General features: G+C 41.6%; 1 protein-coding gene across 4 annotated transcripts in view; it reads right to left on the reverse strand.

Annotated features, from left to right (window-relative positions):
- Window positions 1-16102, reverse strand: part of ADAMTS3 (ADAM metallopeptidase with thrombospondin type 1 motif 3) — a 254631-nt gene extending 238529 nt beyond the window's left edge. The window contains exons 1-2 of one of the 4 annotated variants that reach the window (XM_027600233.2): window positions 16008-16102; window positions 13239-13266 (exon numbers count right to left, since the gene is read on the reverse strand). In XM_027600233.2, coding sequence (XP_027456034.1) covers window positions 13239-13266; window positions 16008-16055 — 76 coding nt within the window. In that variant the 5' untranslated portion in view covers window positions 16056-16102. Of the gene's footprint in view, window positions 1-13238; window positions 13267-13722; window positions 14121-14579; window positions 14718-16007 lie in introns of those variants that run through there. The other 3 variants (XM_027600232.2, XM_027600234.2, XM_027600235.2) reach the window with 3 other exon arrangements.
- Between the last annotated feature and the right edge of the window lie 1348 nt (window positions 16103-17450).

Below are 17450 nucleotides of genomic sequence, written 5' to 3' on the forward strand. Positions count from 1 at the left end.
ATTCTCCTTGCTTCTGCTCCTCCCCTTCATAAATTATCCTCAAAATAAAGCCAGAGTAATTAAAGAAGCAGGTCAAGTTCCTCTTCTCCTCAAAATCCATCACAGAATAAAATGGGTTTGCTTTGTCCTGCAGACTGGCACTGAGAATTCTCACATCTCAAGGTCACTATGATTGCTTTCCTCTGGGATCTCCCTCCTTAATTTCTTCAGGTTTGTGCTTTAATGTGACCCTCTCTCAGTGAGGTGTGTCCTGACCAGTATCCATCTCATCACTCTCTAACCCCTTTCCCCATTTTACTTTTCCCCACAAAACTTGTCACTCACTCTCTGACATACCATAAATTGTATTTATGTTTACTTATTGTTTCTCCCACTAGCATATAAGCTCCACGAGGGCACAGATTTTTACCTGTTCTCTTTACTACTGTTTCCCAGTGCCTAAAATAGAATCTGAAATCACTATAAATACCTGTGAATGAATGAATGGATGAGAGCAGTTTGAGCCTGAGGGTATATCTAGAATTAAAATGCACCATCTTTTCCCCCAATAGCAAGTTATCACCAAGCGATCAATGACAGCCAACTACACAAGTTGTCATATACCTCTACAACCAGAATTTTGCTTGCAAATGTTATTTCTACTTCTCACGGCTCTTTCTGACCAGTAAGTCAAACATATCATAGTATCCAGGTCTTACATTTAAGCTACTAAGAACCAGAAGGTGGATCTAGTCATTAAAACAGATCTCCTGGAATGCAGACACAGTGCCCCTCATATTTAGAAGCAAGGAGCAGGAAATCAGCCCCACTCTGCAATCCCTTTAGATATTCACAGAATATCTATACAGGTCAAAAATAAGAAAGACCCTGAAAATCATCTAATCTTTGCCTCTTTCTTACAATGAAAGCATCTCAAGTAGGTGATTTCCTTTTACGTTAGAGATGGAGTGCCTTTAACCTGCTCCTGCCTCTGTGAAAAGAGATTTTTCTCTGACTCTCCTGGGCCGCTCCCTCTCTTAGCTCACCCTTCTCCTGGTAATGAGGAGTGATGTCTGTGATTTGTCAGCCTGGTGAAAAATAAGAAGTTCACAGAGCTCAGTGCTTCCCTCCTCACTCTTCTTCCTGGGAAGGATCCTGATAAGTACACGTTGTCTCCCACGTCATGGGGCAAGCCCTGTCCTAGCCCAGCGGGGCCGGACACAGGCCGGCTGGGGTACGCACTTCCTGTCAAAGGGAGAGCCTCCTGCTACCCAGGCCTTGTTTGTAAAAGATATTTTTACTACATCTTTATATCTGCTATTTCTAACTTATTCCCTCAAGCAAGTGAGAGGCGTATGTTTTCATTCAGGATCTCCTCAGAAACTCAAACTACCTTTAAGAAAAAGTATTGTTGTATCTTCAGTGGATGACTAAATTATAACACTAACAATTCTCCTTGTCAGAGAATTCTCTAAAGTCCTCATTTGAGAGTTTAACTTAATGCCTTCTTCCTCCTTGGGCTAAATCAAAGAGACACATTCCTGTGTGTGTGTGTGTGTGTGTGTGTGTGTGTGTGTGTGTGTGTGAGAGAGAGAGAGAGAGAGAGAGAGAGAGAGATGTGTATACATCTGTATACACACACATACACACACTAATATTAAGCATAACCGACATCAAAGTATTTGAGGAGGGGCGCCTGGATGGCTCAGTGGTTAAGCATCTGCCGTTGGCTCAGGTCATGATCCCAGTGTCCTGGGATCAAGACCCGCATCAGGCTCCCTGCTCCGCGGGAAGCCTGCTTCTCCCTCTGCCCACTCCCCCTGCTTGTGTTCCCTCTCTCGCTCTATCTCTCTCTCTGTCAAATAAATAAAATAAATTAAATAAATAAATAAATAAATAAGTATTTGAGGAGGCCATGTTCTGTTTCCATATACTTCAAGACCTTTTGGTTAATCCAACTTTTCATTTTAATATTAACCACCTTAGAATTTTCTCAGTTTCAAAATTGTAGCCATTTCTGAGACTTCGGGCTCTTTTTCACATGTCTGTGTACTGCACATAACAGACCCTCAGTAAATACATGTTCAAGGAAAAAGAACCTGCTTCACACAAACTTGAACATGGCAGTTCTCTGCCTAGAATAATGTGTCATACCTTCTCTTCACCCCTAAAATATCTAAACTAAACTTCTCGTTTTCACCCTAAATATTCAGCTTGCCTTCCTGACTTCACTGTTTATGTTCACCCTAAATATTCAGCTTGCCTTCCTGACTTCACTGTTTATGTGCTGATTCTCCCAAAGCTCCAGCTTAGAAAACTGACTTTATATCACTTTCCCCCCATTTAATATCATTCAAGTCCTACTATTTTCTCCTTAGAAATTTCTGTCAAACTAATCCCATTTCTTCCAATTGCTTCAAGTCCTTGCCACCACACACTGTAAACCACGAGATGCCAAGTCCAAATTCCCCAACATAATTTCTCACAGCCAAATATTGTATAAATTGTACCAAAATATTATCTGAATTACTCCCAGGAAAACTGTTTTAAAGTCCCATATGTAAAACGCCTAAATTCTGCCACTTACTACCTTTGTGATTTTGGTCACTTAAGACTTCTCTGTCAGTTCTAATCTGTTAAATGAGGGTAATAGTATTTTATTCATAGCTTTGTAAAAACTAACTGGCCTAGTCTAAAGTGTTTAGGACACTATTTGGCACACATGAAGGGCTCGATAAATGTCAGGTATTAATATTACTGGATTATTCTCTCTGAACAGTTTCAACGGTTCATCATCACTTCAAAGATAAAACAGTTTCAGAAAACTGATCGCTTTTTTTCCATGTTAGACATGAAAATTGCTTTAAAGACCTCCACTAATCAAATCCTCCCACTTCACAAATAAGGAACTGAAACTCGCAGACTGGGTAACTGAACCCAAAACTGAACTGTCATTTAAGGCCCTATGCGCTCTGTCCCTAACTTCTTTGCAACATCATCTCCCATACTGGCCTACTGAAACATTCCGTTTGGCCTAGACCCAACTTAATCACGCCTCTCCTCAAAGTCCTTCTCCACCATTCGCCCCCAGGGAAAGGACTGCTCCTTCCCCTCCATCCATACAAATCCAACCGGGCCTACAGGGCCTATCTCAAGCCCCATCTCTCCCAAGAAACCTTCCCTGCTATCTTGTCCAGACTATAGACCTGCTGGTCTAGGCTGCTTAGAGCTCATCATCACACATTATCTGTATAAAAGTTCTAAAAATCTGTATGGCAGAAAAGTTATATGCTTACGTCTTGTCCTTTCAGAGATTTTAGGCTCTTTAGGATGGAGGTGTGGTATCTTAACTATGTTTAAATGTCTCCAGCATACAGCAGTCTTTGGGGGAAAAAAATCAATGGCAATTTTGGAAGTGGGGATTCTTGAGAGGGAGTGCTTTCACAGTATACCACTGTGGCCCAAGCTCTGGGATCATCTTAATTCCCTCATGCATTCAGTCTCAGAAGCTCACAACTGAGAACGGGCAGCTTGGTATCCATCTAAGACGTTGGGCAATGATACCCAAATGTCTCCTAGAGGTTACTAGATGTCCCCAGCACATTACAAAGACCACACTATAGAACAGTAAGAGAACAGAAGTGTTCGGTAGTATAATCAACATTACTTAGAGCTCAAGTGACTACAGTACAAAGCTCACACATATTATAGCAATCTTTAGTTGATCTAATGAAGCCCAAAGCTACTCCTGGCATACAAAATATTGGAATACTTGTGATTGATGCAATATGGCTTGAGTTCCCAAGCAAGGAAGGGAGAAGGTGGGGTAAGACGGTTGATTACCGAAGGTCTGGAGCGGGAAGTACTGCGTTTAAATTCTGATTTCAAGCTGATGTGCATTTTGGCCTCTGCAAGCAAATTATCAAAATTAAGGCTCAGAGAGGTTGCCTGTAAAATAATGGACTCAAACAAGGTAAGGCACATAAAAGACTTAGTCCAGCTAGTAACAATGTAATAAAAGAAAAATTAGCTGAGGCTATTATCACCGTGACCATCCCCATCCAGCTAGAGCTATAGAAGATGGAAGTGGGCTTCCGAGTCCTTCCACGTCCCGGCACCTCTCAGGCCTCTCCCATGTCCACTCCAGCCCCAGCCTGGTGTTTCTGATATGGGTAGAAGGGATCCTCAGCTCCATGACAACCGAGGGCCTGAAGTCCGGGCTAGCCGTAACAACCCATACTCTGTTACCCCGCCCCGACACTAGGATCCTCTCCCAAGAACTGGTTGGTGACTATTAAAGAGGCAGTTTACACAGGCAACTTCCTTTTTCAGGTACAAATGCTCAGTATGCAACAATCTGGCCACAAGAAGGAAATCGTATAAGCTTTTTCAAGATCTGCTAAAGAAGCCGCTCCAACAACAACATTTCCAAATCCTTTGCTGAGGGTCGGAGAATGACTTTCATCAGAAATGACAGGAGCCAGCTGCTCTAGGAAAAATGTGAGCAGTGTGATGAGTGGACCTTAAAGAGGACACCACGCGCTGAAGGGCTTCCCAAAGCCGTAAACACAAACGGAGAAGGGGACACATCTTCACTGAAAGGCAATTAAAAGTTAGTTGTGATACTTGCTGAACTCCTGAGCAGAGCCAAGGTCTCTTCCCCCTCACTTCATCTCCTCCAGGCTCTTATCATCCCAAGGCAGAGAACCTCTTTGAAGTCTTTTATTTTAATTGCAAACCTACTTTCACAGTCAAAGATTTTTTAACAAGCTATTGGAGAAAAAAGAGAAAGCTTTTTTTTTTCCTTTTACTCATTAAGAAAGAACAAATAGTCGTGAACTTAAAAATTCTTCTCATTTTTTTAAATCTCGTTTTTTCATAAATATTTGTTGCAATTGCACAATGTTTACGTTCAAGAGAGTCACTTAGGAAAGAACAGCACATTCTTTAGTGTTCCAGAACATGAAATCAGGTAAGAGAAGATCTTTCAAGGGAAAAAAAAAAAAGAAGAAGAAGAAGAAGAAGAAGAAAAATGTCCAAGTATTTTCTTGGTTTGCTACATCTTAAAATGATCAAATAATCAATAACAGAATAAGTAGAGAAGATAGATAGATAGATAGATATTTTTTTTTTACGTGAGGCCCCAATGCCAAAATGTTAACATTCCGATCTTAGTTTTTAAAAGAAGCACATCTAATGGTTACATTTATCATCCCTGGAAGTTTTACAGATTCAAGAGCTATATTAGACATTCTATAAATTAATATTTCTCATATACCTCACAATTTTTTGATGGATAATACTTTTAAAAGACTAATATTGAGCCTAGAATTTAAAGCCAGGAAAAATAAGCATTTGTCCCCCTGGGCCAAAGGCTGAGGAAAATATGACAAACCAGAAATGCAAACAGCATTTTTAAAGGTCTTCACTGAAACTTACTTGTGGTGATTACATTTTCCAAATCTACAATAGTCTGGCTCACAGTATGACAAAAGTATGAAAAACGGGGACAGTGCACTGGGCCACTGTATTAGCTTCCTATTACTCCTATAACAAATTGCCACAAACTTGGCGACTTAAAACAATATATATGTATTACCCTACAGTTCTGGAGGTCAGAAGTCTGAAATAGGTCACAGGGGTCTAAAATCAAGGTGTCAGCAGGGCTGCATTTCTTCAAGAAGCTCTGGGAATAATCTGTTTCCTTGACTTTCCAAACTTCCAGAGGCCACAGGTGTTCCCTGGCTCCTGGGTCCCTGCCTTCATCTTCAAAGCCAGAAACATCAGACCAAGTCCTTTCTTATGCTGCCATCTCTCTAGTTTTGTCTTTTTGTCTCCCTCTTCTATTTATGAGGACAGACCTTGGAAAATCTGGGCTAATCTCCCTATTTAAAGGCCAACCGATTAGCAACCTTAATTCCATCAGCAAACTTAACTCCTCTAGGCCGTGTAACATCACATACTCATGAGCTCCAGGGATTCGGATGTAGACACCCCTGGGGGGCCATATTCTACCTACCACAGCTGCCAGTTCCCATGCAATGTGCCGGGAAGCCCTCGGGCTGTGGCATGATTACACGTGTGCTCCCCAGCATCCATCCTCCTTTTTCTTTAACTGCACCCCAGGGTTCCCTCAGGTTAACCATCCTGCATTCCACTCTTAGTCCCTGTAAATCAAGAGTGAAATGACCCAATCCAGGTCAATCCGAGCACTGCATCCCCTGCCACACCAAATGGTTCCAGGATAAGCTTACGACTCAAGCCAAGCAGCCAATCTAACCACCCTCCCCCAGGACATTTTGCTGGGGCTATCAGAAAACAAGTGTTCTGTCTAGTGGGGAGAAAGCTAGAATGAAAGCCTAGAGATGCTGGTGACAGTCTTTGCCACAACCTGAGAGGCCACCAATCATATCCTGATAAAGAAATAGAGCCAACGCAGGAAAATTAGAAAGAAAGAAGAGTCGGGGGAGGAAAGAGAGGGATTTCTGACATTGTTTGAGCCCTCTGTTCAGCTATACCTGACTCTGATTACCTGATCAATTTTGTTTTCCTTAACCAGTGTCAACTGGGTTCCTGTTATTTGCATCCAAATGAGTCATGATTAATACAGGAACTTTCTCTCACTGAAGTGGAAAGGACTTTCCATAAACAAGATGAAAAGAAGAAAGAATTCTGTCCAGTATACATGAAATAAAGTTGGCCTGGAGTCTATACGGGGAGTAATCGTTTTGCACCATTCATTCCTTACCCAACTCCCCCCTTACTGCCATATTCCAATGAATTAAGCAATACTATATTGAGATATCAACTTTAAGATAATACATGAAAATAGAACTCTCAAAGAGCTGTCACATGGTGAGCTGAGTGCCTGGAGAGTTTACAAGTCCTTGACACAGTAAATTAGGATTCCTGGAAATTCATGGTGGTAGGCAGACCTATCAAAAATGCACGGAGTAGAATGGGGTGGCTCTCATTGAGTAAAAGTGTTTTTTTAAAAAGCACAAGACTAAGATATACTAATAATAGCTATTATCCTAGCTTGCTTCCCATGTGCCAGCACTTTATGAATCCTTTACAATTCTATGAACTAAGTAGTAGTAGTATGCCTATGTTTACACAGAAGAAAGAGATGCTTTGAGAGGTTAAAGTCAGCTAGAAAGTAGTAAACTACACAGTGAACAACAGTCTGTGCCCCTGACCATTCAATGGAAGAAAGGTAATGAATACTAATAGGTCCTCTACTGGATAGGCTGGTTATGTTTTAGAGTAAGGAATGGACTTTACATGTAAAAGAAAGAGATCTTTACATATAAAAGAGAACTCAAGCTCATATGATGAATGATTTCAATCATTCTTTTTATGTGCATTGCACATATAAAAATATAAATGCTAAATACAAAGAAAGATTGTAGGAAATGTGATTTAACATCTAAGATCCCAGTATCTGAAGATTCATATATTTAATCCTATCTTACTACCTACGAGTTTCCTAAATGTTATTTTTGTTTTATCAGTCACTTCAAAAACAAGATAGACTGTTTCATGCTGGTCACAATTTATTCTAAATTCCATAAAGATTCATCATGCTGAATTTGTGGCAATCATTTTTATAAACAAGAGACTTGACATGACCACAAAATCTCTCCTAAGGAATTACAGTTAGTCAGCAAAATCATGTAAACATATTTGGAAAATTAGGATGGATAAATTACTTGTGGGAACAGAGATTCCTAAACTAGAAAACTCTTCCCACGCCTTACTACCCGTTCTAAAGAATAATACAATTCTCAAATTCTATGAAGTGGATGAATCTTTTCATAGTACTACTAAAGTTTACAAAACGTTTTTATAATTGATCATACTTTTGGGTACTTGATAACTAGAAAAATGATTAATTCATTACATATTTCAAAGATTGCATAATCAAGTATTTAAAAATTATATTCAGATTTAGGGAGAACAGAGCCAAAACTAATTTAAAACTGAAATTTTTAAAAATCAACACTTCCCTACACCACTAGTAAAAGTTCAGATCATACAAACTTCTTAAAAAGCCATCTGTCAAAACGTATCATGTTAATTTGGTTTTACTCAGCAATCAGCTTCTAGGGCTTTCTCCTAAAGTAGTCATTTGAAAAGCCGGCAGCTATCTATATAAAACACTGTGTGGTAACATTCATGATCATGAGAAAATGGGTGTCACTAGGGAAGTAAGTACATAAATTAAGGTTTATCAGGATAATGAGATCAAAACTATGTTTATAAGGATTTTGTAATGCTATGGTAAACTATATTAAAATAGCAAACAAAACAAAAACACATATACAAAAAATAATCCACACAATCTGTGTACTGAAAGATGACTGAGCAAGAATATGCTAAATTGTAACAGTTTGGTACTTAACATGATTGTCAAAAATCTGGGGAATACAGAAAAACTAAAGACAATTTTAATGTGCACATGTAAACCATCTCTATTCAGAAGAAAAACTAATGAAAAAGAATAATTCAACAATTTCTAATAGTAGACGTAGCACAACTTAGGAGTAAAAGCTGATCTCTATTGGAGCAACACAAAGAGAAGGTTCCCAAAATTCTGTCATTAGAGTTCCATCTAAGTCATCCCTGTCAATATATCCAGTCCAAGTAACATAACTAAATCCTTCATATTGAAACCACTCATGATTTTACCAGGCAATTTGGAATTGTCCCTAATGGCTTTCCAAGGTAATCTGGATTGGCTACCCACAAGCCAAGAATACTTAGAGATAATCATCCTGGAAGCAGAAGTGACCATGGGGATTTCTTAACATTTCTGAGCAATATTATGATTATTTGGTATAATGACAAGAAAAAACAGTGAAAGTATGGGGAAGAAATATTTCAGCTAAACAGCACTAATAATTTGCTGGTAATAGATTAACATGCTACACTAAGTAACATCTTCATCCTCAAAGCTTAAAGCATTTAATATTAGCCATTATGATGCTCAATGGAGAGATGGAAGCTAAACCAGTGAAGTCAAATGCATGATCTTTAGGTACAAGAAAGAACAATGGCTATATAGGTAGCTAAAATTCTAAATTGTATGAAGGATCCCTTTAAACCCCTTTAAATCACACTTTAAATCACAATATTGCTGCTGGTAAATTGGTAGATTTTAATCTTAGGTTATCTTATCTCCCCTGATGCCTGAAACAGAGATCTCAAGTAGACATTAGTGCAAAATTAGTGGGCATTCCAAACCTGCACGTAATTCAGTTCAATTTACCAAATCTTATTGAACAGAAACAGAAAAGTGTAAGAAACCAATAAACCTAGCTCCGTGAGCTTTGTGTGGAATGAAAAGAGAAGTCACAAGGAGCCTTGATAACACTGAATAATTAATTGTATAGCCATTATCACCATCCTCATTTTCTTAGGGACCAATTAAACATGGAGAGGGGCACAGAACAAGAGCATTTAAGAAAAGTCAGAACACTAGGTGAATCCCAATCCCTGCTTACTAGATCTATGCACTGAATAACAAATATTTGAGGACCCACGAGGTACCAAGCCCAATCTTATATACCGGGGATACAGCAATCATCAAGACAAAGTGTTTGCTCTCATGAGGTCTACACCAGTAGAAATGCCTACTATAAACCAAGGACTAGGGGAAGTGACTCGCACTAAACCTTCAAAACCAAATAAATACCTGCAAATGATGAACCAATATTTCTCAGTAAACTGGATATTTGAGAGGACAAGATTAGCAACTTTATTTTGTTAAGAATGAAATATAATGGAATTTGAGACTTGGAAACAGAAATAGGGCAGAGAAAGATAGATATGCCCTGATTCCAAGAGAGGGGGTAAGTGAGGGAACTCAGCCCAACCACTAAAGCCTCACAATGATTTTTCCTCTAATGATACTCAGGCAATTTCAGAGTGGTAGCTTATGAAACAAAGGATTCAGAGAATTCTTTTGCAGATCTTACAGAAATCTCTGATTTCTACAGGACCATGATTATTTCCTAAGCCACATGTGTCACAGAGCAAGACTCCTTATCCAATCAGGCCAGCCAACCAACTGCCCACAATTACCCTAGGCAATCCTACCAAGGCCATACTCTGAGTTAGAATGAAAGAGCTCCCTGATATGCCACAGAAGTATGTTAATGACCTCAGGAAACACACTTACACATATATACACAATGCATATGCACTCACACATGTGTCTATATGTATATACGTGTCTGTATGTATACATGTATGAGTGTATATATGTGTGGGTGTAGACAGGTAGGTAGGTAAGCCATTCCTCTTTGGTTGACCAAGGAGCAGAGAAGTAGGTCAGAGTTCAAAGCCTATTTGCCCATTTTCTCTAGGGTGAATCATACTTGCCCACATACCAAGAAGGCATTTTTCCACTGGGTTGGAGAGAGAAGGAAAGAAGCAAAGGCCCGTTAACACACTACGTAGGTGATATTTCTATACACAGTCTAACCTGCCCTCATCACAACCGCCTTCTCTCTACCTAAATAAAAGCCTTCCGACTCTAGGGGTTGAAGCATTTTAGACATATTTTTTATTGCTTTCTTAAGCACATATTGCATGACTATATTTATTAAAAACACTTCAAAACTGGCAAAATTAACCTATCCTGTCAGAAGTCAAGAGAGTGGTTACCCATCATGTGGGGATAGTGCAAAGAAGGTAGCACAAGTGCTAGTAATGTTGTACTTATTGAGCCAGATGCTAGTCACCAGGAGTGATCCCTTCCTGAAGGATCAGCAAGGTGTACACTCATACGCACTATCCTGCATGTATAGTATATCTCAATAGAAACTATTTAATTCAGCTTCCTAATAATTTGTGGTTTGTCACTAATCAATAGTTATCTCTTCCTTAGACATTAAATTATACAAAAATCATTCAGAACCATGGAATTTTCTCTAGCCAATTTGGAGACCAATAAAAATAATTAATTCTACAAGCCTTATTAATCTTTCCTAATTGTACCGCTGATCAAATAGCACCTCCAAGCAGTTATATAAAACCACTTTTAAAATAATTCTTGGGGAAAAATTACTTAATTATATGTAGAGGAGGGCATTTTACCAAACTTTCAGGTTAACAACCCCTTTGCACGTTGGGAAAAGGGAAAGAAATCTCATTCTTATACACAGATTTTTTTTAAAGGTATTTTTAAATCCCTTTTAAGTGCTACATAAATGATTATATCCCAAAGCCAAATGATAGCTATACTTTTACTATCACAAGACTCATGTGTCAAACCTATTTTTATCTTTATTTCTTCTCTTCACTCAACCTGAAAATGATGAATAAAAATGACAGTAATAAAAAAGAGAAACCCTATAAAGCAGAGGAACTTGGGAGCAAGAAAATCTCCAGCAACACAATCTGAGTCCCCCGCCCTCCCCTCTTCCACACTGCTACTCATCTTCCTCTACCAAATTTAAGCACACCTGTACCACTTTTTTCTCTGTAGAAACCTGCAACTGAAGTAATTTATATTAACAAAAGGACTGGACCAAAGTCTAACTCAGGGCCTCTTACAGGAGAACATGCTGATTCTATCTGAAAATTTAATCAAAGCATATATTTTATTCCTTTGATAGAATGGGTCATCTTTTTTACAGAATGGGTAATTTTTGATAGAATGGGTCATCTTTTTTCTTTTTTTTTTTTTTTTGGCAGGGCTCGAACTCACAATCCAGAGCTCAAAACCTGAGCTGAGATCAAAAGTTGGACGCTTAACCAACAAAGCCACCCAGGCGCCCCTAGGATGGGCCATCTTAACACAGCTTTTTAATGTACATATTGAAAAGTTGGGATGTTTAAGGAATCAAATGTTTAAGCAATAAAAAAGGAAGACAGTTTTCTTTTTTACTTGTTTGAGGATTTTTTTTTAAGTCCTTCTTTAAAAAGATATATATTCATGACTGAATGTTATCAGCTACACATAACAAATGTCTCTTCACAGGCACTGTATATTAAATACAGTTCTCAGTCACTGTCCTCCCCTCTGTCCTACTCTTACTATGGAGGTCTAAGCTTGGAGAAGAGTTCCAACAATGCGAAACACTGCACAGGAAAGGAGCATTCTGACATATGCTGAGAGACGGCTACATATGGACACCTCTGGGCCTGGATCTTCCGGTCCCTGCGTTAGTGTACAAGTATGGAATCCTCCCAGCTCGCCACTATGCACTCTAGCTGGTAGCTGTAGAACCTCTCAAGCCTCATTTTCTCCAAATCTGAAACAGGCACAATGGTGTCTCTACCTCGTGTGTGCTTGTGAGAGTTAGACAACACAATGCGCACAAAGCAATTAATACAGTGCCCGACGCACAGCACACAGGCAATGACAGGTAACTATGTTTGTAGTAATCAAAACTTTTCACTTCAAAGATGACTTTACAATATCACCTGACAAATACAGAATTTAAAGAGACTAATACACTGCCAAAAGGAAAATTTATCTTTTAAAGTAATCTAAGTTAAATGTATATAAAAAGACTCTGAACGGAGCCTGGCCTCTGGCCAGATGACTTTCAGTCTCTGAATTCAGCACAAATATTATTATAAATAGCTTCAAAAAAAGATCATGTGGACTTGGGAGTGACCGGTTACAAGTCACTTATACTCTCTGAGCCTCAGTCTTCTCACCCATAAAATGGGAATAATTCCCACATCATCAGGTAATACTGAAGTTTTAGACATTATTTTTAAAGTGCCTAACAATATCTTGCACCTTAGTAGATAATTACTGTAAAGCAGATGGAATAAGAGAAGTCCTCAGAGGTCTTATAACAAAACAGGAAAATTTTTTAAAAGAAAAATTTTCATCCTCTTTCATTTTTCCCTCCTTTGTAGCATTCTTACACTTTGCCTTCTGTTCTAATCAGATGTGTTCCTCCTAATGCTCCACGAGTTGATTTGATTTGACTTATCTCCATGTCTTCTATCAACCTCTACATCATCCTCCAAGTATCCACCAGTGGCTTGTCCAGGAACAGTAAAAACCTGATGCATTACAAGTCCAACGGCAGAATTTTTATATTCCTTTAAATCCGTCTGAAGAAAGTGGGGCCCTCCTCCCGAAAAAGGAAGAGAAGAACAGAAATGCTCCTGAACTCCAAATTACTTTTTTAACCACAAACAGGAGAAATTTCAGAAACAATATTTTAATTAGCTTATTTCATTCTCTACTATCTACCAAGATAAGAATGACATCTGAGAACAAGGCTTACCTATTTGCACCATTTCTTCATTCCCAGCCTGTAAAGGAGGGGGAAAAGTAAAAAGAAACAGTTACTGGGTTTCATCTTATCACCTTGTACGTTCTATTTCTACCAGTAATGCTTTTCAGGAGCTAATCGGGAGATGCGGGATATGATGGGACTGGTGCCTAAAGGCTGCGCCTTGGTTTGCAGGTTCTTGTGGCTAGAGAATGAGCCAATTCAATAACAGTCTGGAACGGGGAGTTGTTTGCCCGTTTTAATTTTAATATTTATAAGCCAGCAAAAATAAATACTGCCATTCAATATTCTTTTCTTAAAACTCGGATACTGGGTAAGGATTAGCAAAGAAAGTCTCCGTATTCATATGCGTGACAAGAAACCTAAAAGGGAGCCCGATACATCAGAGTTGAGGTCAAAAATCAACCAGACAATCTTCTACTTTTTTTTAACCTATGGCCACACCAGGCAGACCAGAGAAGCTACAAAAACTCACAGAGAAATTCTGTGCCCAAAGTCCCACCGGCCCTGAGCTGATGTGATTTACAACAAACGGCTCGGGGCTCCGCTCGTCCCGCCGAGCCTTCTCAAGGACTCTTCAGAGAGCATCGAGCTTCACCTTGAGTCTCCAAAGGGTGGGGGCTGGGCCGAAAAGCAACATAGCTGCACTCAACTTAGCTTTAAAAGAGGAGGAGTTGTGCGGAGGGGGAGGGGAGTAACGCGCCCGGCGCCTCCAGCCTCTACCCAGGAAAATGCAGGGCAGGAAACGTCCCCAGTCCCCCTCCCCAACTGTCAAACCCCAGCCCGGCCGCGGTCCTCCCAGGACACGTGTCTACTGGATCGCTCCCTGGCCGGCCCAAGGACTTCCTGAAACCCCCGCCTCCGGCTGCCCGAAAAAGCTGTGAGTCAGTGAGGAGGAGAGAAAGCCCCGCGAACCCGACTCCGGCGGCAGCAACCAGAGCACTGGGATCCTGGACCCAGCGTTCAGAACTTCATTCAAGCGCCCAGACCGCCCTCCGGAAAGGGGAAACCCAGATGGCCGGGCGAGGATGCGAATTGGCTGCATTTTGTCACCAGGAATTGTTACGAATGCCGCAAAGGGGGGGGGGGGGAGCCCTAGGTGTGACAAGCCTGGGCTCCCAGAGTGGGAGTCACAACCCACCCCTGCAATTCAAGCCCCCACCCCAGAAAACCCCGCACGAGGCGCCCAGCCCTCAAACACCGTTCCTGAAGGCACAAGATAACAGGGAAGGGTGGGAGGGGGGAGGAGGAAGAGAGGAGGGGAAAGAGGGGAGGAACTTTTTCGGGAAAAGGTTGGGTTTGAGTTTTTTATTGTTATTATTTTCCACTTACTTGTCCATCAGCTGAAGTCCTAACCTCTACCAGAGCGGCTGCTATCAACCAAAGTGACAGGAGAACCATCACGAGTCGAGTTCACTTTTCAACTACTGGGCAAAGCAAATGCCCAGAGCAAACCCCCCCCAAAATAAGTTTCTTTAAAAAAAAAAAGAAAGAAAGAAAGAAAGAAAGAAAAAGAAAAAAAATGCAGAATAAAAAAAAAAAACTGATCTTCTGTGATTTGCTTCAATGAAAATGAAATTTGAGCTCTGAGACTGGCCCCCTCTGCTCTGCAGTTCTTTCCACTTCACCTTCTCACCCCGTTCTCCCAAACAGAGTGTGCAGGAGCGAGAAGGTGCTGCGAGCCGGGCACGGGCTGCGCCGGGAGAGGGGGAAGGGACGAGGGGCTTCCAACTATCTCTGCCCAAAGCGGCTTTTCCTGGGCTTTTCGAGCACCATTGGTTCCTAAGGTTAGCGCGGAGAATGCTTGGGTGCCCTGGAGCACAGCAGGGGGAAGTATTAGCGAGAGAGACGAGCGAGCGGGAGCGGGAGAAAGAGGCAGGGAGAGGGCGACTCCGCCGCTCACACAGAGGTGGGGGCGGGAGGAGCCGAAGGGGAGGAGGAGGAGGCTGGCGGAGGAGGTGGGAGGAGTGGGTCGCTAGCCGGCTCCTGTTGCTCTCAGTGCGGCGGTCTGCTGTCTGCCGGCGACCCGCCGGGCGCTAATAAGGCGGCCGGAGCCCCCCGGGCGGCCCCTCCCGCCGCGGCGCCCACGTCACGCGGGGCCGGGGCCCGCGCCCCCCGCGCCCGCCGGCAGGGCCGGGGCGGGCGCGGCCGGCGCGGGAGGACGGCAAGGAGTGGGGAGGAGTGGGGACGATTCCGCAGGCGGCCAGCCCCAGGCGGGGTCGGGGTTTGAAACCGCTTAGGTGGGGACTCGTGTGGCGGGGGGTCGACCACCCCCCTCCCCGAGATCCTCTCCTGCCCCCGCCAGATGGGCTAGGGGAAGGGGGCGGTCCAGGGAAGCCGCTGGTCCCTACTGGCGGGACCGGCGTTGAGTTAATTATAGGAAGGGGGAGGGTCCAAGGGCCGCTCCTGGGCTTTAGGAAATTCACCTCCCTCCAAACTCCAGTGTCCTCCCAGCTAGGGAAAAGACTCCCCGGAAAGAACCCCAAGAACCTCCAGGGCTTAACGACGCGGCTAAATGCCCTACCAGACGCCTACCACGTTTTGTGGGGGTGGCCCTTCCCCACTTTTAAGTTCTTGTTTATGCTTTACTCGTTTATATTACTTTTGAAAGATATCATGTCTCTTCCTTGACTCACCCGGATGCTTCCGTTTATCACTAGAGTACACAGGCCTCAGCCTCTCTTCCTCCCAACAAGATTAAGTTATCAAATGATTTCTGCCCACTGTGCTCGAAGCTTCCTGGGAAGAGATGACACCAACCTGGGCTCCAGGGCCCTGAAGATGTGAAGAGACTTGGCTGGAATCCATGCCCAGGATGGCTTCCTGAGGTAGACAGATCCCTGTGGGTGCTTTCTTGGGAGCAGAGGGCTGGAAAAGAGAGTATTTCCACCCTCCTCTGACCAGTTTCGGATCCTCCCTCCCCAGAACAGACCATGAGAGAGGGGTGATTAGGCACAACCTTAGGTATAATCCTCAAAACTTCAACTGGAGTCTTGAAAAGGCCTACCTAAAATAAAATGTGTAGAAGCTAATGTTTATTTTGCGAAGGGATTCTTCAGTAAATCATAGTTGTTTTCTTTTTTAAAAAATGGTGCGGAGTCTGGAGGTTTCTTATACTTTGATTCATTATTTAAGGGTTGCATCTTTAACTTACACATGGCAAGATTCTGTGTTCACTGGTGTGTTATCTGCTAAGTCTTCTCAAAATCATGTATATGGGACGCTTATATGTACAAATGAGAAACCAGATAACTAAATGGCCAGATAACCTAAATACCCCCAATGGGGTATTAGGTTAATTAGTTTTGGGGTGGAATTATAATTAGACCCCAGCACTGAAATATGCTAAGTTACTCTTTCCCTTCAATTAAAGCCTTCAGCATGTTTGTAACCTGTCATTGACTTTCTATCCAGGAGTGATTTGCTGAATTTTATACCTAGTTTTCTCAGTCATTAAAAAGAAATAATCCTCTGGATGTTTCGGTGGCTCAGGTCATGATCCCAGGGTCCTCCCATAAGTCCCACATCGCTCCTTACTCAATGGGGATCCTGCATCTCCCTCTGCCTCATTCTCTCTTTCTGACAAATAAATAAAATCTTAAAAAAAAAAAGAATCCTCATGTTCTATAAGTAAAAAGTATGTCAATTTACACTGACTAGTAAAAATACTAGAGTACAAGTCAGAAAACCTGGGTTCTAGGCCCAGCTTGGTCTGTTTGACCTTGACAAGTCACCAGACTATTTTGGTTTTCCCCCATGAGATATTTCAGCTCTAAAAGTTCTCTGATTTTAAGTAATAACAAATACTGTATTTAGACATGGCATTACAGTAGTCCTTTTTGTGTTAAATTTTACGAAGTTCCGACATTTGTTATCATAACCTCTGGCACAACAAGCAATTCATATGGCTTTCATGAAAACAGTGGCTTCAGACATTTGGGGCCATGACCACAGAGAGAAATGTATTTTACATTGTGACCCAGTAAAAATTTCGTGATTCAGTACATGCTACACGCAACAACTCTGATATTTTCTATCCTATTTGTTTCCTGGGTTCTCCCCCTCCAAATCTGGTCAGGATCCACTTCATTGCTTTCCCGACTCAGTGAATCATGACCTTCATTCTGACAAACATGGATTTGAGAGCTTACAAGAAGCTTTATACTTCCTGGATTCTAAATGAGTTAAGTTCAGATTAATAAG

This window comes from Zalophus californianus, chromosome 2, assembly GCF_009762305.2.
Source record: "Zalophus californianus isolate mZalCal1 chromosome 2, mZalCal1.pri.v2, whole genome shotgun sequence".
NCBI classification, from domain to species: Eukaryota; Metazoa; Chordata; class Mammalia; order Carnivora; family Otariidae; genus Zalophus; species Zalophus californianus.